This window comes from Budorcas taxicolor, chromosome 3, assembly GCF_023091745.1.
Source record: "Budorcas taxicolor isolate Tak-1 chromosome 3, Takin1.1, whole genome shotgun sequence".
Taxonomy (NCBI): Eukaryota; Metazoa; Chordata; class Mammalia; order Artiodactyla; family Bovidae; genus Budorcas; species Budorcas taxicolor.
In genome coordinates, this window is record NC_068912.1 from 89,315,333 (window position 1) to 89,338,590 (window position 23,258).

General features: G+C 44.9%; 1 protein-coding gene across 1 annotated transcript in view; it reads left to right on the forward strand.

Annotated features, from left to right (window-relative positions):
* Positions 1-258: 258 nt before the first annotated feature.
* Positions 259-23,258, forward strand: part of C8B (complement C8 beta chain) — a 44,632-nt gene continuing 21,632 nt past the window's right edge. The window contains exons 1-6 of the mRNA XM_052637932.1: positions 259-350; positions 7,190-7,346; positions 10,467-10,608; positions 12,571-12,712; positions 15,567-15,699; positions 18,713-18,910. Of these exons, the coding sequence (XP_052493892.1) occupies positions 259-350; positions 7,190-7,346; positions 10,467-10,608; positions 12,571-12,712; positions 15,567-15,699; positions 18,713-18,910 (864 nt within the window). The remainder of the gene's footprint in view (positions 351-7,189; positions 7,347-10,466; positions 10,609-12,570; positions 12,713-15,566; positions 15,700-18,712; positions 18,911-23,258) is intronic.

Sequence of the window (23,258 nt, forward strand, 5' to 3'; positions counted from 1 at the left end):
GCCTGTCCTCTCAGCAGCTTACCCCAGAATCTGTTACACATGAATACAGTCTAAGCTTTCCACCATTCTCACTGGTATCTGGAGTCCCAGATAAGTCTTCTGTCTGTGCAAAGTCTAGGTGTTTCTGGTCACTGGTGGCTTTCTGTTTACTTTGCCTAGCTGTTTACTCTCCAGAAACAGAAGCTGACGGCAGAACTCCCTGGGTGGACTCTTCATGGAACCAGGAGCTGCGGTCAGATTTCCTGTTGCAGAGGGAAAATGAAGACCTCCAGGACATGGGCTTGGAGGGTGCCGGCAGAGCTGTTTCTTCTCTGTGCTGCCCTGGGATCTTTCAGTGTGCCCAGCTCCAGGTAAGTGATAGTTCCAAATGACCTCCTAATCAATAATATGATGGGGAATATAAAGCCACATCATGCTGACCCTCCCTCCTTGTCACATGCCTATTGAATAAGGAACATCTCCCGAAGCAACTTACATGCATCTGATAACACCGTATCAACAACTCTTAAAATTATTGTGGAACCCTGCCACCGACTTCAACAAAAGTTCTCATAGGAAACTGACGTGTTTAAAGGTATCTTATCACGCTGAGAAGAATAGGATCCTTGCTCTGTATTCTGAGCAAAGCCTCAGCATACTTTTTTAAGCAAAAGGTCTGTTATGTATGGAGGAAGTAAAGCCAACTTATAGCAATGATTTTAATACAAGAGTGACCTACTCTACCTCCTCATCAGGCTAAATTTTTGCTCTCAAACCACCCCCCTCACACACACATACATACTCCAGATATTCACAGCAATTATGTGGTAACTGATTTATTTCATCTTTTATGGTTATTTTTAATTGGGTGCAAAACAGGCTAAAGAAACTATCTGAGTTGAAAGCTCAAACTGAATCTGAGTGAAAGTTCAAGGTGGGATCCAGTGAAAGAAGCCCCAGTGATGTATCAGCTGGGGGATCGTCCTGGTGCAGAAGCCGCTGCCCTTACAGTGAGAAGCTGAAGCTGTCCTGTGTCCCAGGCTCCTTGTGAGCCGTCCCATCGGAGGAAGGACTTAATGTTATTCCTCTCACTCGTCACAGAAAGGCTGTGCACGCACAGCCTCTCGTGGGAGGAGCACCTGGTGCCCATTGGACGGCCCCTGGTGTCAGCTCTGCTGAGCACTCAGCCCCTACTGGGCACCACCCGAGACCAGGGCGGTGAGTTTTCACTGTCCGTTGGGCACTCAATGACTGTTAGCTATTACGATACCAAGAACCTCAACTTGGTCCTGAGAAGAATGAAGCAGCCAAGGCCTTCCTTGTGTGTACTATGTGTCTTATCAGGATCCAAGGAAATGTGTCTGGAATGGAGGGTTTAAACGGGTCATAGCAACCCTACCCACATGTGGACCCCTGTGTGGGACCTCTCACAGGCTCTGAGGATGCTGAGCTGAATAGAACACAAAGGGGTCATGTTCTCATGGAGAAAACCCACATGAGAGCACATCTGGGTGTACTGTTGCGAGAGATAGTACAGGAGCAAGTGGAAAACAGAAGAAGGGGCGATTGGCTTTACCAGAGTGTGGAGAGGCTTCTAGAAGAGAGGACGGTTGAGCTGAATATTTCTGTAGGGGTAGGTGTTTGCCAAATGGGAGAGGGTGAAGAGCGTCCAGGAAGAAGCAGCAGCCTGGACAAGCGCGCAGAGATGAGAGAGCCTGGCTTGTTCCTGCAGCTGCATATCCAGGCCAAGGTGTAGTAGTAGTGTGAGTTGCTCAGTCGTGTCCGACTCTTTGTGACTTCATGCATGGTAGCCCACCAGGCTCCTCTGTCCATGGGATTCTCCAGGCCAGAATACTGGAGTGGGTTGCCATGCCCTTCTCCAGAGGGTCTTCCAACCCAGGGATTGAACTCAGGTCTCCCGTATTGCCAGCAGACTCTTTATCATTTGAGCTACCCAGGGAGCAGGCTAAGGTGAGGTGTTGCCAAAGACAGGACCAAGTCAGAGTCGGCAGGAGTCAGATCCTGGAAAGAGCTCGGAGGGGGCACCAGTACTCTGGCTAAGGACCTTGAACTTTAGCCTCAGTAGTGGGGAGCCATGGAAGGATTGACACAGTCAGACTTCCATATTAGGAAGTTCACTCGGATGTAGGACGTGAAGGGGTAAGATGAGTGTAGCTGACAGGCTGGGAAACCTTGCGGAACCCTCCAGTGATGTCATGAGATGGCTGTCGTCCCTATTCACACTATGTAGACGAGCAAGTGGGTCCTCAGAAAGGAGAAGAGATTCGTTCACATCTCATGAGTCTCAGACCCTTAACTGAATCCAGATTTAGTGTGTCGGCCTCGACCTGTGATTCCCATGGAGCAGTCTTGAACGTGGCGTGTCTTTGAATCCCTTAGATGAAATGGAAGAATAGCGTTCAGTTCTGCAACAGAAAATGCTGAGACCTTCATATTAGCTAAGAAAGGCTACCAATTTTAGTTACTCTTACATTCAAGTCAGATGAAATACTCATTCCATCTTCATAAGACAGACCTATGTTTATTTATTGCTGCTCGTTGTAAGGCATTTAGATGTGTTAGGTCTAATCCTCACAGCTATTTGAGGTAAGTGCTATCATTTACAGTTTACAGAGAAGGAAACTGAAGTTTGGAAAGAGAATGTAACTATTTCAGGATTCCTCACTTAATATGTAACAAAATATGGATTCAAATCCTTTTTTTTTTTTTTTCCTGGTTCCAGAGCCCCTATATTTTTCTGCCTCTTGCTAATACATTATCCTTTGTCCACCTGCATTGTGGATCTGACTTGCTGGACTCCAAGGCCATTTCTCTATCTCTGGACCACACATGTGTTGCCTTGAGATGTGGCTTTAAATTCCATGTCTACAACAGCAAACGACACAGAGATGAGAAACTGAGAATCTGCTGCCCAGAAGCTGCCCCTTCCAGCAAAGAGGAAGGATTTTATTTGCAAAGGAGATGCAGCTGCCTAACAAATTGTGTGTGACAAGAAAGTTGTTGTGTCAGGCCATTTCTACAGAAAGCCAAAATATATTGACATACCCCATCTATATAAGCTGATGGCTCGCAATTTACTGCTGACCTAATCCTGCCGTGCATGATGGATCCATCTTTATTTTGATCAGAGACTCCTGTTAAAAAGACTAGGAGACAAGAACTGAGTGAAATATGTCCTCAGCATTCCACACACCTCGAGGAAAGGCAGGTTCATTCTTGTCAGACTTTATGTGGGGGATACATTCCAATGCCTTGTAGAAGGGTGTTTGCTGTTGCACAATGAAAAACTGTAAATGTCCTTCAAAAAGAAAATGTTAAATGCCTGTCTTATGATGGAACATTTAGATAAAAAGAAGGAACAAGATATCATTATGAGTCAACATATATGGGCCAGAAATGCAGTGCTTTTTAATATTTCTTTTTAAAATTTCTTTGTTTGGCTGCACTGGGTCTGAGTCATGGCACACGGGATCTTCAGTCTTCACTGTGGCATGTAGAATCTTTTTGTCATGGGATGGTTTATGGGATCTAGTTCCCTAGTTGGGGATTGAACCCAGGCCCTCTGCACTGGGAGCACAGAGCCTTAGCCACTGGGCCTCCAGGGCAGTCCCCGGAAACACAATGCTGATTGACAAAAGCAAGTTATAGGATACTATGCCTCGTATGAGTGCAGCTCACAAAAGCAATGCTATATCTTGTGTCTATACGTGTGTATGTAAACATTTGAAAGACTGGAAGGATATACACCGATTGATGACTGCAGTATCCTCTGAAGAAAATGAGAGGAAAATGGATCTGGAGCTGGTGTCAACCACAGATGTCAAATTTATGAGGTTATTTTTTATTAAAAAAAAAAGATTTGAAGGAAGTATACCAAAATGTTAACAATTGCCAACCTGGGTTGTGAGTACCTGAGTATTTATTATTTGTTTTCTGTAGTTCTCTGGGCATGTTTAATTTTTCAACATTAGAAGCATACAGAGAATTTTGAATGATGGAGTCAAGTCAGTTGGTCAGAACACCCATCTGATTCATCTCTGTAAATTCATAGTGTGAAGGCACGTGTTACAGTAGCCGTACACAGAGGTCCTGACTGCCCCTGTCTTCTGTTGGGTCCATGCTAGTCCTAGGAATTAAAGCTGCAGTTGAATGCTAGCCTTGCTTGCAGATGGCTTCCAAGTGGTCCCAGTGGTAAAGAACCCACCTGCCAATGCAGGAGACTTAAGAGATGAGGGTTAGATCCCTGGGTTGGGAAGATCCCCTGGAGGAGGGCATGGCAACCCACTGCAGTATTCTTGCCTGGAGAATCCCATGGTCAGAGGAGCCTGGTGGGCCACAGTCCATAGGGTAGCAAAGAGTGGGACACAACTGAAATGACTTACCATGCACACACTTGCTTTCAGATTTGCATTTTGTAGTACTAATAAACCACACACATCTTATCCAGTGTAATTTACAAACAGACTATTTATTCAGCTGATTTCCTCATTATATTGCCATCTCTGTAATGAAAATTGGGTGCAAAAATGAGAGATCTGGTGGTTATAACTACTTTTTACCAAGTTCCTTCTATAAGTGATCATCTTGCTCACTAACAGGCTTTCAAATCTCAGAGAAGAAAGTAATTGTGACTCTTAATAGCATATGTGCACATTACTTATCTATTCAGTCTCCACTGTGGCCCAAATTGGGTGGATAGTTGCTAAAAACACAATGTAGCGGTTTCTTAGTGGAAACAGGAAGAGGATACCCTGCAGCGCTGTCAAATATATACTTAAGGTGAAGCTAAATCACAGACAGTATTGTTTTGTCAAACCTGGGCAAATTAGTAGATAAGAGCACATTCTAAACCACCCCCCACCCCCCACTGCTGTGCAAGTCCTGCCTCAAGTAACCATTTTAAAGAACCCACCTGTGGTTTCCAATAGTCTTTGACCTTTCATTAAACATTCAACTTTACGAGGCAATTGATTTTTGCTGGTCTCTGGGGTGGTCATGGAGATGGATTTCACTGTAGTTAATATTATCCTCCTTTTAGGACTTTTGCCAAATGAGAATGTATTGTTAATGACCTTGTCTGGAATGATGTGCTAGTGGAGATTATGTGATGCTCTGCCTAAGCACTGAGTCTTGGGTGAGAGAGGCCTTGCCTGGAAATGGAGGGGACTGGTAGAGGGAATGCTGGCCCGGTTCTTTCTGGGTAGCAGATGGAAATGAACGCAGCACAGAGACTAGAGGCGAGCAGAGCTCAGCTCAGGCCCCAGTGTGACCACCACGTGGCTCTTGACCATTTCCCTCGCCTGTCTAGGAGATTGCTGCCTTCTAGCATTGCTGTTAGGATTAGATGAGATGGCAAGGGTGAAACATCTCATGCAGGACCTGACGAGTCCTGGATGCTCAACAAATCTTAATTCTCTTTCTTTTCTCCCTTGTTCCCTTGAAAATAAACACAAATTACAATGAATTTTACACCGGTATACATTTTTTCAAATGGAAGAAAAATAAAAATTATACCCATCGTATTACACGTGGGGAAACTGGAGGCACAAACAGATTAAAGAACATGACCTTTCTTTCCCTGTTTTACTCAATGTCCCACGAGTGCCAGGGAATCAACAAAAAGTGTTACCTTATTTTCTAGACAGATTTCAGGTTTCATGTTGTTTGACTGCTCTGCAGGTGTAGCAGCACCTACCTCTCCTATCCCCCACTCACCTCTATGTACTATCTTCCCTCTAGCCTGGCAGACACTAGTCTCTCCAGGGCTCAGTCTTGGCTGGTGTCTCTCAGGAATATTTTTATCCTCTTCCGTAGCTTTTCATGATCAGATCTGTATCTCTAGTGCAAATCTCTCTGCTGAGTTCCAGATCTACATAGGAACTATTTATTGAGTGGCTCCACAGGCACCTGGAACTCAGCATGCCCCAACTCCATCTTCTGCAACAAATTCCTTTGCTCCTGGTTTCCCCACCCACCCAACCACACACCCAAACTAGAAACCAGCATCATCCTAAGCCCCTTTCTCTCTATAATCCACACCCCATCCGGTTACCCATCACTCTGTCCATTCCCCGTGAAAAACATCTCATATGTCTGTCTCGCCCACTCTCTATCCCCTGGATGCTGGAGTGTTTCAGGCTCACACCACTCATTGGTACCATTGCTTGAGCCTCCTACCTGCTTATCCTGCCTCTGGGCTTTCCCCACCTCCAGCTAGCCTCCACACTGCAGCCACAGTGATGTCCTAAAGCTCAACTCAGACCATCCATCCTGCATGCTTAAAAACCCTGCCTCCTTGGTAAAGTCCAGAAGAGCTAAGGAAGGAGACATGTTTATCTTCCCTCATCCTAAGACAAACTGTGAGTTCCAGAGCAGAGGCTGTGTCTTATATTTCTGTGTCCTCTTGAGCACAGTATCCTGAATATGATTTGTTCTCAGAAAAAGTTTCATAGACTCATAACATGAGAGGGTGACTTAAAAATTACCTAGTCCAAACTTCTCATTTTCCAGGGGATAAAACAGAGGCCCTAAGATGGGGAGGGTACTGCGTGAGGTCATACATTTAGCTGTGGTTGTAATCCCTGTATATCTCAAGCACTTTAGACCTTATAAAGTGCTTTCACATATACTTTCTTATTTAATCCTTCAAAAAGCCTTATGAGGTATGTTCTCTCATTATATAGGTGAGAAAAATGAAGCGCACAAGGGCTGAAAAAACAGACCAAGATCACCCAGCTGCTGAAGAATGATCTTCTGTTCAGAGTTCAATACTCTTTTGACTGTAGCTAGCCAAAATCTGAGGCAATAACTGAGGGTTCCATAAATATTGCTGAATGAGTTAACTGATACTTGACTGATAAACTAATGTTCTGTCCTTAGTCCCTCAGTTGTGTGTGACTCTTTGCGACCCGATGGACTGTATGTAGCCCGCCAAGCTCCTCTGTCCATGGAATTCTCCAGGCAAGAATACTGGAGTGGGTTGCCATGCCCTTCTCCAGGGGATCTTCCCAAGCCAGAGATTGAACCCAGGTCTCCCACATTGCAGGCAGATTCTTTACCACTGAGCCACCAGGGAAGCCAGCCTTGCATAAATGAGCAAATATATATTTATTGAATGGATGGATAGGCAGTGGAATGTAGACTTAATTACCTTCTGATACTTCACTCTCGTCTCTGTGATGACCTTTAGATGTGAAAGGCCACCCTCTCTTGGGTTAAACGCAGTCAGTGAGAGCCTTGCCAAGACTAGACAGACGCGGAGTGTGGATGTCACGCCGTTGCCTATTGATTGTGAGCTGTCCAGCTGGTCCTCCTGGACCACGTGTGATCCCTGTCAGAAGAAAAGGGTAGGTACCCAGACCCTGGGAGACCTCTAAGCTTCCAGGAGCCCTATCCCTCAGCAAGATCAGTTAATGCACTACTGACCGTAACTGATCATAGTAGGAGTTTGATAAATGTTGGCTGATTTAATGAATGAATTTTATTCCTCTGAGCTTCCAAGGGGCAGTCAGATCCTGCCTTTGATCCTTCAAGTTTGTTTTGAAGCATATCTGTCCTTTCTCCCATTAGCAGCTTCCTTATTAGACTTCCTGCCTCCAGCCTTATTCTTTCAATCCATCTTTCATGGGGCAGCCAAGGGAGCCATTGAAAATGAAAGCCTGGCTGGTCTTTCCCCTGCTTGAACATCCAAAGCCTATGCATGGCCCTTAGGATCAAGTCCAGACTCACAGTCTTCAAGGCCCCCCACACCTTAGATAGCCCTGGCCCACATCTTCACAGAACATCCCCCACGCCAGCACACAGAACACATGCATTTTTCTGACCATTTCATACTCTGTTCTCAGGCTGAAATGTCCTTCCCACTTCCTTCACTGACTAACACCTACTCATGATTTGAAACTTTGCTTAGGGGCCCCCTCTTTTGAGAAGTCTTCCTGGAGTTCTCAGCACCCCTTGCCCTTAGCCAGACACTCCTTTATGAACTGCAGCAGCTCCTTATTCCTGCTGTGTCCTAACACTCATCATTTACTTTTATTTGCCTTTCCATTAAACTGCAAGCACTTAAAAACTTATTCAATTCTGTGTCTTTGGTGTATAGGCCAATGTTTAACATGTTTGAGGTGCTCCATAAATATGTGTTTGATCTCGTTACATTTCCTGAAATCTCCGAAGGGAGGATAATTGTTACCCTTTCTATTAGGCAGATAGATCAACAGAGACCCAGAGCAGGTGAGTGAATTCTTGGATTCACTTAGTAGTAAAGACAGATCTTGAACTTGGGCCATTGGCTTCTTGTCTAGCCAGTTCAATAGTCAAAACACACAGTCTCTGTGGTATTTGTTCTTTGCACTTTCTTGTCACAGGAAGGCTAATGCAGGATCCAGGTCTTAGAATAGCACATTTGTCAGAGAATAGAGAACAGTTCTCACTTTCCCCAGCTCCTTGGGAAACCAAAGCAGCCATGAGCTAAGACCCTAAAGAGGCAGTGGAATAGGCCCAAGACAATTACACACTTAATTGCATCAATGTGGAGAGCCAAGCAGATACATTCAGTTCCCAAAGCAGGCTTTATTGCTGACGTGATTAACATTGATCCAATTATTTGGATAATTGCTTCATCTGCACCATAAACCAGGAAGACCCAGTGTGAGCCATCCATCCATCCACTCATCCAGTCAGAGCTCTACACACAGACTTTGCTATGCATGTTCCCTCAGTTGGACATCATGTCTGTGAGGTCAGTGGCTGGGAGTTCAACATCATTTTTTTCAACAGGGATTGAGAGATGTCTTTCCTTTATCATCTCCACAGTCCTCAAACGCATTTTGTCTCTGGTGCCTGGTGCTAGCCTTCTAGTATCTTCTCTGCAGACCTTATCCCTGTCCTGCCAGCCTCTGCCTTCTAGGAAGAAAGACGCTCTAGAAATGCAAAGAGCAGAGGTGGATGGTTGTCTATATTTCTTCTCTGGATTTCCAGATGCCACGCACATAATAACTGTGGCTGTTAACGTGTCAGTCTTCAGAGGGACTGCTATCAGGTCTGCTCCCCTTAGTAAGTAAGTAAGTGAAGTCACTCAGTCGTGTCCAACTCTTTGCGACCCCATGGACTGTAGCGTACCAGACTCCTCTGTTCACGGGATTTTCCAGGCAATAGTACTGGAGTGGATTGCCATTTCCTTCTCCAGAGGATCTTCCCGACCCAGGGATCGAACCCGGGTGTCCCGCATTGTAGACAGACGCTTTACCGTCTGAGCCACCAGGGAAGTCCAAAATCTTGACCACAGCTAGCATTTGGAAGTCACCCAGATCTGATCATTTCCTTCCCCTGCAGTGGCTTCTCATTGTACCATGAAGAAGTACTAAATGCAACCTTATTAGGGCCCAGGAGGGCCTGCCTTAGCTGCTCCTGGCTCCGTGTCCCTCTGTCTCTTCTCACTCTCCCTCTTTAACTCTTCTCTCCAGCCAGGGTGGATTTCTTGTTTCCTGGAATAAGGCACATACTCTCTAGCCTCTCAGGTTTGGCACAGCAATTCCCTCCATCCGGACTGCCCTTCTCTCCCCTCCTCATGCCAGCATTCCATGCTTGCCTGATGTGTCTCCCCACCCTTTGGGGCTCAGCTCAGATGTCACTTCTGCATCTCCTAAGTCTGCGCTGAGGACTCCCCTCTGTGTTTATGAGCACTCTGTCCTGGCCCTGTCACGGCTCCCCTCTCGCTGGGTTGCCACTGCCTTGTGCTTGCCATCATGACCACCACCAGCAGCTGTGACCTCCTTGAGGACAGTCCACAGGACATGGTTATGATCAAACACAAACAAGCATAAAAAGCACCCATGTTTTTCCAGCATTGTGTAGATGAATCAATATTTTGGAAATCCAGTCAATATTTCTGGAATAAGCAAACAGGAAAGTAAAGACAGAGAAATATTTACTGCTAAAATTATTAATAATTCAAAAGAAAAGTAAGCAGAAGAAATTGAATGCCTATTCTGTACCAGACAACATAATGAGATTTCATATATAATTGAAACTACATAGCTGTACATAATTATCCCCGTTTTACAGATTAGTAAGTTGAGATCACAGTGCTTAAGTAACTTACCCAGTATCACATAACTAGAAAGTAACAGAGTCAGTGGCTCCAAAGTGGATACTTCTGCATTTTAAGCTACTTAGTAAATGAGAATACTTGAATCAACCCATTGGATTAATCAAGCTGAAAGACTGAACTGGCCCCATCAATTCACTTACTACCTTTGATTCGAAAGTCCATGCTTTCCCCACATTCAACAAACCTGTATTGATTACTGTGATACAGAAATTGAAGATAAAGTCCCTGCCCTCAGAGAGTTCCCAGGCTAATTGAAATAGGCAATCAGCCAGTGGCAATATAGATCTTTAAGTGTGCCCTCCGCTCCCCATGTCCCTGAGGCTTTGTCTTTGTCTTACCTTGCTCCTCTCTGCTATAGTACAGACATGCCTACTTGATCCGGCCCTCTCAGTTCCATGGGGAACCATGCAGCTTCTCCGACAAGGAAGTTGAAGACTGTGTTTCTAACAGACCATGCAGAAGTCAAGTGCGATGTGAAGGCTCTGTGTGTGCGCAGACAGGTATAAAGGGACACAGCAGTGGGAGGGGATGGGTATCAAGTGAGGTGATGGCATGTAATGATGGGAGCACTGGCTATTGCCTAGTGCTCAAGATCAAAGTCATGTGTCAGGCCAGGAGGCCTCCTTGTCCTCCTTGACCTCTTTTTACACATATTATTTCAGAAAAACAACCCTACCATGTAGGTGTTAATATTACCCCCATTTTACTAATTGAGAAATTGAGACTTGGAGAAGTTACTCACCCACAACACTTAGGAGGTAAGTGGAGGAGATACAATTAGGCATTTGGAAATTCAAATTACATTCACTGACATTAAGGACACCAAAATTCTGTGTGCTGGAATCAGAAATCCTACGTCCAATTTTATTTTGACTTTGTAATTTAGAAGAAGTCATTTGAACCTTTCTTCATGTTGGTTGTCTACACAGAAAGTCAGAAGTGATATTAATACCTTATAAGTTTGCTATAAGCATCAAGTAACACAGTGGGTATAAGAGGTCCTTACAGACCATGAGCTCTGCTGGCTTTCTCAGAGGTTTGGGGCTAAATACAACATAGCCACACTCTCTGCAACACTTCAAAAAGGTGGTAGCATCATTTATCTCTGAAAACTTTGGTGAGATAGTCCCTGCATTTCTATATCACCAAGTTTAAGCATAACCCTTAATGCATGAGGTAGTCTTTGAAACATTTTTGCTTCAAAGAAGGAAGGACAAAAGGAAGGACTGGTGGATGGGCAGACAGAGGGAAGGAAGGAAGGAGCACACAATGAATTATCATGAGCTGCAGAACTCAGTAAACACTTTCTTTTCAATTAATTCCTTTAACTAATTCAAGAAAACCTGACTCTTTTTCTCGAAGGCTCCAGCAAAAAGGAGAGTATTTGGACCCAGATTACCTAGATGCAAGTTACAACTCTCTACATTTGCCACAACTTTGTGAACTGTGTTTTAGTATCTTTACAGAAAGAATTAGGGATTCTTAGAGCAATTTCTAGGCATTATTGCAAACGCCGAGCCCCATCTAGTAAATCTGAAAGATGTTTACGTGTATCCATGGACTCACTATGACTGGTGTTCCATGATTCTGACCAAAGCCAATAATGGTTATTCAGGCCAGCTTTAGTTTAAATGTCTTGTAACAAACATTTGAAGACAAGATTGTTACTCTTCTGCCTTTAATACCCAAAGAACATTGGTTTAAAATGAACAGACATGCTCAAGTAAAAATGGCCACCTGTTTTATGGGCTTTACTCCCAAAAGATATGCAAATAAGAAAGGAAGTCAAATCAATGGGGAAAAGAGTTTCAAGGAAGTGGAGGTGCCTCAAATAACTTTAAATATACAGTCTAAATATTTTTAATATCTACTAGTCTGGATGGCTCTGATGTTGAAGGCAGTGCCATTTAATGGGGCGAGTTTGTGTGAAAGTTATAGCTTCCAATCCTCCTGCCAGTACTTATCAGCAGCATGCATTTGGACCATCAAAGCACTAATAATAGTAATAACAACACTTATCCGGCTCTTACCATGACTTGGTACTGTTGCATTTATTTGTTTGAATCCCCAGCGACCTTTGGGAGTAAGTATGATGGTGTCCCTACTTTACAGATGAGTACATTGAGACAGGGAGTCAGGACACTCACGCAAAGTGCCACAGCAGGTACTGTTGCAGGACCCTCTGAACCCACCTCCTCTCCAGTCCCAAGCAGAGGAGTCCAGCCTTCCTTCCTGTCTGCCTGGTGAATCTGCCCTCAAGAGCATTCAGAAATACACCACTGGCTTCTGGAGGGGATTAAACGGTGAATTCCATGACCACTCACCCCCAGTACATGAGGACTAATGCAAACAGAGCTTTAAAGTTGCAGCCAAGAATCTGGGTCATGGTGGGTCTCAAGCCCTGTGAACCCCCCCACCCCTTCCTGCCTCGACCTGTGGGTAACCCCATTTCTCCTTCCCAGGGAGGTGCATAAACCGAAGACTTCTTTGCAATGGGGACAATGACTGTGGAGACCAGTCAGATGAGGCGAACTGTAGAAAGATTTATAAAAAATGTCAGCAGGAAATGGAGCAATACTGGGCCATTGGCAGGCTGGCCAGTGGGTAAGTTACCTTCTTTCTGTTGTGGAGTGGGAAGAACATATGAGTAAATGTGATCTGGAGAAGAGAGGGAGGGAGCGGTAGACAGAGTGGCTCCTCTGTTCCTTTCTGGCAAAGGCTGGCGTGTTAGCAGATGCTCGCAGCTGCTTCGTGACGACAGACCCGGAGGCTCTGGGAGCACGTGCCATGAACAGATGGACCAGATGGACCAGATGGACCAGATGTGACTGCAGGGAGGGAGCACTGAGAAGAGAGCTGTGTGGGGGTGGGGGGGGTGCCATGGCAGCTCCACACGAGGGCTGAGGGAAGGGTTATTTGATGCTGGCTCTGTGACCATGTCAGGTACTTTCTAAGCATTACCTTTGAATGCTATTGACAACCGCCAGGGAGCTTTATCTGTTTCTCTATCCCGAGGCCTCAGCAGACAGGCTGGCTCAGAGCAGAGGCCACTAAGTGACTGGCCAGTGCAGGAGTGCATTTGCAGCGTGGCTCTGCCGGCAGCCTGTGTACAGTTAGTCCAGGGGCTCTCAGTTGGTTAAATCCTCCAGGGAGGTGAGAGATCAAAAGGGGCTGACTGGCCTGGCACTCAGCCTCCTTTCCTGCTGCGCTGTGCAGCCTCTCAGCCTCCAGGGGAAAAGTCAGGGCCTCCCCTCACGAATCAGCATATGTGACACAGTGTGGGAAGCAGAGAGGCCCTGGATGGCATTCTCCTTCTTCCTAAGCAAACATCAGCTCTCCATCCTGAAAGGTTGCTGTTAGAGACACAGCCTCCTCATGTGGGAAAGACCTCCTCCCAGGACGGCCTTAGACACTAGTGATGATAAGCCCCATCTCCTTGATGAGGAAACTGAAGTCTGGGAAGTTAGAGCTCCTGGGGGGTCACAGGTCAAAGAGGGCGACAGAGTGGGCATACAGAGCCAGCAGCAGAAGCCAGCTGGACTCTGCAAGAGGGGCAGAAGGATGGCTTTCGTGCCTTAGTTTTGTCATTTGTAGACAGAAGTCAGTCATACCCTTCTTTTCAGGTCTGTGAGGGATAAATAAGCTAATGCCGTGGTAATAAACTAACACATGAGAGGCAAAATACATGGTGGGGAGAAAGCGGACTCTGCTCTTGACTAGACTTAGATGCTCAGACTTTGAGTCCTGGCCCCACCAGCTGCTGGGCAGGTCAGTTGCCCTCTCTGTGTCTTACTTTGTTCATCTGGTAAATGAGTATAGTAATAATACCTATGGATTCATTGAACCAACATGTGTAAATGATTATTATGGTATTAAAGAAAATAAATGAATATACATTATTATGCTACATGAAACCCTATCACAGGAAAGACAGCCTGAAATGATTCTGGTAGGAGCAGAGCAGACCAATAGGCAGAAGCTGAAAGGAGACAGAACTCCTTTTAACAAAAGAAACAGAGCTGTCAGTCATAGTCAAAGCAGGTCAGGAAATGGAGGCTTGCCTTAGGAGGTGGTGAGAAATAATAATGTTGAGGTAGAGATGAGATTTTCATCCTTTCTAAACAGACATAATGACATCTACTACCCAGGGCTTTGGGGACACTACATAAGGTGATGTCCTGAGCCATCTGTGACTGTGCCTGTTTCCAGTTAGAAACTCAGTAAATTGGAATTAATTCAGTGTCTTGTGATGGGAGGCATACAGAAATTAAAAGGGAAACCACCATCTCTAAGGAGCATAGAATCTTGGGGAGATGACAGACACGTAAATAATAATAAGCCTTTACCGCAGACCAAGCCATGTTCTAAGCACTTAGTAAATATGGATACATGTAATCCTCACAGGCACTCCAAGGGATAGGATTTTCTTTGTTCTCATTTTGTAGATAAGGAGACCTAGGTACAGAGGCTAACTGCTATGCCTGAGGTTGCATAACTCGTGAATGCCAGCGCATTGGCTCATCTCCTCCCATGTAGACTGTTCTTGTAACTACAGTAGGTGCAGAACAATAAATGTGTGAATGGGGCAAGCATGGGATCTAGGAAAGGCCTCTACTGTAGCTTTCAGTTCAGTTCAGTCGCTCAGTCGTGTCCGTCTCTTTGCCGACCCCATGAATCACAGCACACCAGGCCTCCCTGTCCATCACCAACTCCCGGAGTTCACTCAAACTCGTGTCTATCGAGTCGATGATGCCATCCAGCCATCTTATCCTCCTACCCCTGATCCCTCCCAGCATCAGAGTCTTTTCCAATGAGTCAACTCTTAGCATGAGGTGGCCAAAACTGATGCTGAGTTTCAGCTTCAGCATCAGTCCTTCCAATGAACACCCAGGACTGACCTCCTTTAGAATGGACTGGTTGGATCTCCTTGAAGCTTAGTACAACAAAAGAATTTAGTCTAGAAAGATGAGTAAGAGATACAGCAGTGAGTATGTCTTCCCTGGTGGCTCAGTGGTAAAGAATCCTCCTGCCAATGCAGGGAGAATCAGGTTCGATCCCTGGGTCAGGAAGATCTCCTGGAGGAGGGCATGGCAACCCACTCCAGTATTCTTGCCCAATAAATCCCATGGTCAGAGGAGCCTGGTGGTGTACAGTCCTCGGGGTCACAAAGAGTCGGACACAACTGAGCAACTAAGCAAGTGATGAGTGGCTGGAAGGATATTTAGGCATAGGGAACAGCCCTTACCAAGAAGAGAGGAGCAAAACAGACTGGAGGGAGAACACCTCCATGGAGTAGGGGACTGGCTTTGTGGTTGTGGCTGGGTGTGGCAGGGGATAAAGCCGCAACAGATACTGAGGGCCATGAGTGCTGCACCCAGGAATTTGGGTGTCCTTTAGTAGGTCCACCAGTTGGGATTATATCCTCACCTCACCCCACTTTTCTGCCTCTTCCCTGCAGGATTAATTTGTTCACAAACAACTTGGAGGGCCCAGTTCTAGATCACAGGTATTACGCCGGCGTGTGTTCCCCGCATTACATACTCAGCACGAGGTTTCGGAAGCCATACAACGTGGAAAACTTCATTCCACAGGTATGTGCCAGCTAGGAAGCCACTACAGGGCCATGGCAGGGACAACACTGGCAGAGGAGCCAGAAGCATGGGTCCGGACCTGGTCAGCAGCCCCCTGCTGGGCCAGCTCAGACGCGTCGCGTTTTCTGTCTGAGCTTTAGTTCTTCATAGGTAAAATGGGTGGTTGCTTCCTCCAGACACAGCGGTGAGGGCAACCCACGATGTATAGTAGAGGCAGTGCAGGTATGCAGTAGCGTAATTATACCGACGACAATATCAAAAACTGCCCTAAAGAGACAAGCACAGCTTAGGATTTAGTCTCATAGATGACTTTGCAACTTACCATCTGTATCATCTTACATACCCTGAGCCTCCGTTTTCCTATCTTTAAATTGGGATTTTAAAGGTTCTACCTGCATAGAGGGGATAAGTGAGTGTAAATGCTTAGCACACACACAATACCTGGTTTAACTGTGAGCCTCAGGAAGTGTTCACTTTTTTTTTTTTAAACGAAAAAAGGCTATTTTTGCTTTCTTATTTATAACTGGTAGCTTCACTTTCGTATTTGGATCAAAAGCAAATACAGACACTGTAGGTCCTTTATTTTGCCTTTGAAAAATTTCATAGACTTTCATATATAAACAGTGGTATCACAGCTGGGACTTGCTAGCTAGACTTCCAGAGTTCATCCAGACATTGTGCGTGCGTGTGTGTGTGTGTGTGTGTGTGTGTGTGTGTGTTAGTCGCTCAGTTGTGTCCCACTCTTTTGCAACCCTATGAACTGTAGCCTGCCAGGCTCCTCTGTCCATGGAATTCTCCAGGCAAGAATACTGGAGTGGGTTGCCATTCCCTTCTGGGGAACTTCTGACCCAGGGATCGAACCTGGGTCTCCTGCATTGCAGGTGGATCCTTTACCGTCTGAGCCACCAGGGAAGCCCTGAAGAATTATATCAGTGGGGTAGGAAGTGACCCAAGCAACTTAACCTCATGACTGGAATCACTGGTCAGTCAATGATTTGAACGAATGTAGTCAGTTGAGTGGCAAAAATGTAGATGTCCCAGATGCCTGGTGATACTGGGGACATCACGACAGACATGCAAGCATCCTAGCATCCAGAGACAGCCACACAACAGGAATCAACTTCTGTTATTATCAAATCCTTGCCTAATAGAATCAGGCATTATTCTAAGCATTTCTATAAGTTATAAAATGTTCTACCAAGATAAGCCTGTGTTATTAAAGCAGAGACTTAAAAGCAATCTCACAGGGAGTGGGGTTCAGAGTAGACGATGTCACTGCAGAATACATACATAAGACAGAGGGGGAAGAGCTGGGTGCCAGGTCTGGCTGTACCCCAGGACCCCGTTGTACTTTAGGCTAAATTCTTGCTCTGTTCTGGACCTGTTTCCTCATCTGTAAAATGAGAGGACTGGACTGGATGACCAGGTTGATAGTTTTCATGTCTAAAATTATGCAGTCCTAGGATTTCCCTGGTGGTCCAATGGCTAAAACTCTTGCATTTCCAATGTAGGAGGCCTGGGTTCAATCCCTGGTCAGGGAACTAGACCCCATAAGCTGCAACTAAGACCTGGTGCAGCCAAATAAATACATAAATAAGTAAAAATTTTAAAATAAAATAAAAGGGTATAGTCCTGAGTGTTAAGCTGCTACCTCTCCTTTCTCTTCCTTCCTGGTCCCCTTCACACCGCCACACAGATATTGGCTAAAAATTACAAAATTAGTCTTGGGACAAATACACCCTCCCCCATGTTGACCAGCACCATCCCTCTGGCCTCCACTTTTTTTTTTGGTATCTCTATTTTTTAATATAAATTTATTTATTTTAATTGAAGGCTAATTACTTTACCGTATTATAGTGGTTTTGCCATACATGGCCTCCACTTTCAAAGGAGAATCTCAGAGCAGACGTTTCTCTCCTCCTGGTAACCCAGGCCGGCTATGTATCTTGGGGTCTCCTCTCTCTGTAACTGTTTTTGGAGCACGTGGCAGGCACTGTGCAGTGTTTTACCCACAAAGACTCAACCCTCAGAACAAGCCCAACTGACAGGAACTGTTACTGTTTCCATTTTATACAGGAAGAAACTGAGGCGCAGAGAGGTTAAGCCCAATGTCCAGAGTTACCCAGTGAGAGAATGGTGCACTCCACCTCAGGGGTCACACTCTAGACCATGTTTGGAATCACGTCTGCTTTTCTTCCTCAGAAACTGAGGTGTTATGGGGGACTGCAAGCATCCGGAAGCCAGTGGGATGGGGATGGAGACAATTTGGGGCTGGTCACTTGGGGGCCACCGAGGCAGCGCCCTAGATATTTCCCTGTGCACATCACCATGAGCATCAATTTTTGAGCAAACAGCTCCTCTAAGTTCGCAAAGGCTTTCTGCTGTTCTGTCCCTGCATCTTCCCACCCCCATACTGCATCCCAAGACCTTTCACCAGCCCCTCATGAGCTGTCACTGAGCTCCTCCTCTGCACCGGTTTGCCTCTGACCCCAAATCCATCCCTTCCAACCCAACCGCTATTCTGTCCTGAGTTTCCTGGTGCTCAGCCACTTCCTCTATGGGCTTTTCGGCAAGTCATCCCAAAGCCCCAGTATCTGGATGCCAGCCCGCTCTCTCCTGAGCCCCCTGTCTTCTCTCTCTTATATCTTCTGTTCCAACCACACTCGCATTTTCAACCCCCTGCAGTTTCTGGCCCCACCCTGCCCTCTCCTACCTTCACGTTTCTGCCTCCACCTAAGTCTACAGCCTAGAATATTCTTCTGCATTTCTGCCCATTAAAACCCAAATCAAGCACCCACCTCTGAGTGTCAGCTCACCGTGTTGGGCTCATCTGTTTCTCCTGCTGGATCAAGAGCCCTGGGGGTGGAGATATGGATGCCTCTGAGATTTTTGCACGCAATGTACTTAGTTTAGCACCTGCAACATAGTGAGAGTACAGTGTGTGCCTGTTGATTTGAATTGAACTGATGTGAGTCGAATGACATACGGAACATTTGTTTTTTTCTTCCTTCAGACCCGAGGCAAATCTGAATTTACGTTGACAGAATATGAATCGTACTCAGATTTCGAACATAACGTCACAGGGACGGCAATTAGCAAGTCTAGTTTCAGCTTGGGTTTCAAAATTCCTGGAATATTTGAACTTGGCTATAGCAGCACGAGTAATATTGGACAACATTTTATTAGCAGGATCAAACGATTCTCTCATACGGTAGGTGCCCTTTGCTTGCTTTTCCATTCCTATGTATTCATTTGAATTTTCATATCCATGGATGTCTGTATACTGTATTGCTATTAGTCCTGACAACCAATTATATTTGTTACATTGAAAAGCTTTTCACAAAAAATACCTTGGTCTTACATTAACTTTACTTTTCAGAAAGACTAGCCAGTGGTGGCCTTCTATAATTATTTACTCTACTTTTTTAGTATGGCATTGTTTATTTTTATTTTACTTTTTTTTTTAATTTAAATTTTTATTATTACTTTATTTTACTTTACAATACTGTATTGGTTTTGCCATACATTGACATGAATCCGCCACGGGTGTACATGAGTTCCCAAACATGAACCCCTCTTCCACCTCCCACCCCATATCATCTCTCTGGATCATCCCTGTGCACCAGCCCCAAGCATCCTGTATCCTGCATCGAACATAGACTGGCGATTCATTTCTTACATGATAGTATACATGTTTCAATGCCATTCTCCCAAATCATCCCACCCTCTCCCTCTCCCTCTGAGTCCAAAAGTCCGCTCTACACATCTGTGTCTCTTTTGCTGTCTTGCCTACAGGGTCATCATTACCATCTTTCTAAATTCCATATATATGTGTTAGTATACTGTATTGGTGTTTTTCTTTCTGGCTTACTTCAGTCTGTATAATAGGCTCCAGTTTCATCCATCTCATTAGAACTGATTCAAATGTATTCTTTTTAATGGCTGAGTAATACTCCATTGTGTATATGTACCACAGCTTTCTTATCCATTCATCTGCTGATGGACATCTAGGTTGTTTCCATGTCCTGGCTATTATAAACAGTCCTGCGATGAACATTGGGGTACATGTGTCTCTTTCAATTCTGGTTTCCTCAGTGTGTATGCCCAGCAGTGGGATTGCTGGGTCATAAGGCAGTTCTATTTTCAGTTTTTTAAGGAATCACTGCACTGTTCTACATAGTGGCTATACTAGTTTGCATTCCCACCAACAGTGTAATTGTTTTAATTTTACTGGAGTATAGTTGATTTACAGTGTTGTGTTATTTTTTCAGTTTTAATATTTTTATTGAAGTATAGTTGATTCACAATGTGCTAATTTCTGTTGCAGCCAAGTGATTCAGTTATACATATATATACATTCTTTTCCATTATGGTTTATCATAGGATATTGAATATAGTTCTCTGTGTTCTCTCATTTTCTTTTCTGATTTTTTTTGTATTCTTATTTACTAATAAGCTTTTCACTTGGTTTTTATTAAACTAAGGAGCATAGTTTTGCCAAAACTAAATTATTTCTGGAGACTTTTCAACTCCTAGCAACTTGACTTCTATTCTAAACCTTCAGCTGAAATTCCTTTCCAGAATGTTATCCAAGACCTCATCTCCAACTTCTTGGAGCTGTGGATGGAGTCACATTCCTGTTTCCCATGGCTGCTTTCTGCTCCTTATCAGTTAGTTTTCTTCCTGGTTTCTAACAGCCCCACTTGGTCTCTATTTAGTTTTTGGTCATCTTTTCTTCTTCCTCTATAGCCACCCCCTCCCCCGCCCGCCAAGTGTCCTTTTCTGCTCACCCTGCTCCTCTGCCAGGGCAAGCATGAGCCTTCACCACCACTTCTGCCCTTTCTGGGAAGCTCAGACCTGCACCACCCTCAAATGCCTTATGGACACTCCAAAGCAAGTTCCTCTTCCCAAGCTCTCTATGTTAAATAGCATTCTTTTCCTTCTGCCTTTCCAGGCTAAGAATATCTGAGTCATATTTGGTTCTCTTTTCTCTTTATTCCCACGTGTGGCTTGTGGCTTGTGCTAAGTCGCTTCAGTGGTGTCTGACTCTGCGATCCTATGGACCATAGCCCGCCAGCCTCCTCTGTCCATGGGATTCTCCAGGCAAGAATACTGGAGTGGATTGCCGTACCCTCCACCAGGGGATCTTTCTGATCCAGGGATTGAACCCATGTCTCTATGTCTCCTGCATTGACAGGCAGGTTCTTTACCACTAGCGCCACCTGGGAAGCCCACCAGATCTTTCACTCATCAATATTTCTTCATTTTTTTATTGAAGTCTAGTTGATTTACAATGTTGTATTAATTTCTGCTCTAGCAAAAAGTGGTTCAGGTGTATATATATATACATATATATATATTAAATTTCACATGTAAGTGATATTATACGGTACTTGCCTTTCTCTGTTTTACTTCACTTAGTGTGACAGTCTCTAGGTTCAGCCATGTTGCTGCAAATGGCATTATTTTGTTCTCTTTCTGGCTGAAGCAGTCCATTGTATATGTGCCATGTCTTCTCTGTCCATTTATCTGTTGACGGACATTAGGTTGTTTCCATGTCTCGGTGGTGGTGGTTTAGTCACTACGTCATGTCAGACACTCTTGTAACCCCATGGACTATAGCCCACCAGACTCCTCTGTCCATGGGATTTCCCAAGCAAGAATACTAGAGTGAATTGCCGTTTCCTTCTCCAGGGGATCATTCTGACCCAGGAATCGAACCCGGGTCTTCTGCATTGCAGGCCGATTCTTTACTAAGTTATGGCTATCCAGTATTTCTTAATCAAACTCTGATCACATCTTCACTAGCCTAGGTCCGTTCACCTCTGGCTCCAGCCCTCCTAATGAGACTCCTGTCTTTCAATTTGCCCCTTCAAATGTATGTGCTGCCAGAAAAATGCTTTTCTGATACTAACTGATCATATCACCTGTTCCCTATTGCCTATAAGGTGAGGGTCAAAGCCCATGACTTAGTGGAAGGGGAGCAGTTGGAATGGAAAGTAAGGTGACAGGAGGGCTTGGATTCCAAAGGACCAGGTGTATTTATTCCCTGGTCACTGAGAGTTTGCTGCATGGGTGTGATGTTGTAGAAAACTAATCTGAGAGGAACATGGAGGAAATTAAAAGTCTACAGTGATTCATGTGAGAAAAAAGGAATGGTGAGGGGCTTAAGTTCTGCTGCCAAATTACCAACCAGCAGAAAATGAGCCATAACCATGAATTAGACTGTAATCGTCCCTGGTTGTTTTTCTTCATCTTCTCGGCTGTGAGCAGCTCAGGCACAGAGGCTGTTTCTTCCATCTTTAGGTTCAGGATGGCACTTGGTAAGTGCTCAAGACTAAAATATAGTGATGAAGGACAGGACTGATTATGAAAGAACGTGTCTTATTAGGAGGGAAAGAGAGGGGTACCACCTTTGTCTCCTTTTCTCTCTCCGTCTTTCTCCCCTTCCCTCCCAGCTCCCTGATTTAAACAGCCAGTTACAGAATGTTACCTCATGCTAGGTACTAATCTAGATACTTGGAACCTAGAGACAAGTATAGCACAATTCTTGCCTTCAAGTTCACAGTCTCATAGGAACAGCAAACATGTGTGCAGATAATGGTCCTGATTTTGACATCAGTTGTAATACAGCGTGTGTGTGTGTGCGCGCTAAGTCGCTTAAGTTGTGTCTGACTCTTCGCAGCTCCATGGACTGTAGCCCACCAGGCTCCTCTGTTCATGATATTCTCCAGGCAAGAATACTGGAGTGGGTTGCCGTGCCCTCCTTCAGGGGATCTTCCCGACCCAGGGATTGAAACCATGTCTCTGGTGGCTCCTGCATTGCTGGTCAATTCTTTACTGTGAGCCACCAGGAAAGCCCAATACAGCAGGGCTTATTCTATAAAGGAAATATATGCAACATGCAATGCAGTCCTGGGAGGTGGAGTGTCAGGGAAATTCAAGGGTGCCATCACATAGAAAGCACAGCTAAGCAGAAATTTTTAAAATGAGAAGGTGTGTGCCAGGCAGAAAAGAGAGGGAAGAGCATATCTGGCAGAAGGAACATGTGCAAAATTATATTATGAGAAAGAATGACAGATGTGGGGAAAAGTTAGATGCTAGATGGATATTGAGGTACAAGGTAGATGTTAGAGAAAAGTACACTATGGTGGAGGGTGAATTTCATGGTTGTAAAAGTTGAAGCCAGGAGGACAGATCGTGACATGCTTACATTCAGAGTAATGGAGTTGATTTTATTCTTGGGCAATGGAGAGGCTGATGCTGGGTTTTGTCTTAAGCCCAGAGTGGCATTTAATGGTATTAACAGTTTTAGGACATCAGCTCTGATTGGAGCACTGAAGGCAACTAGAGGGAGAAGGGAGATCAGTGGGAAAGGTTTTGTCATAACCCAAGCAGAAGAGGAAACCTAAAATATTTAGAAAGACCATGAACAGAGCATCTAGCAACTGAAGAGTTGGAAAGATGAGGAAGAAGGAGTCATGGATGGCTGTGGCAGGACTATGGTGGGGGAGCAGGGCAGGGAACAGAGGTGGCATGACTTATAGAGCTGACAGGTC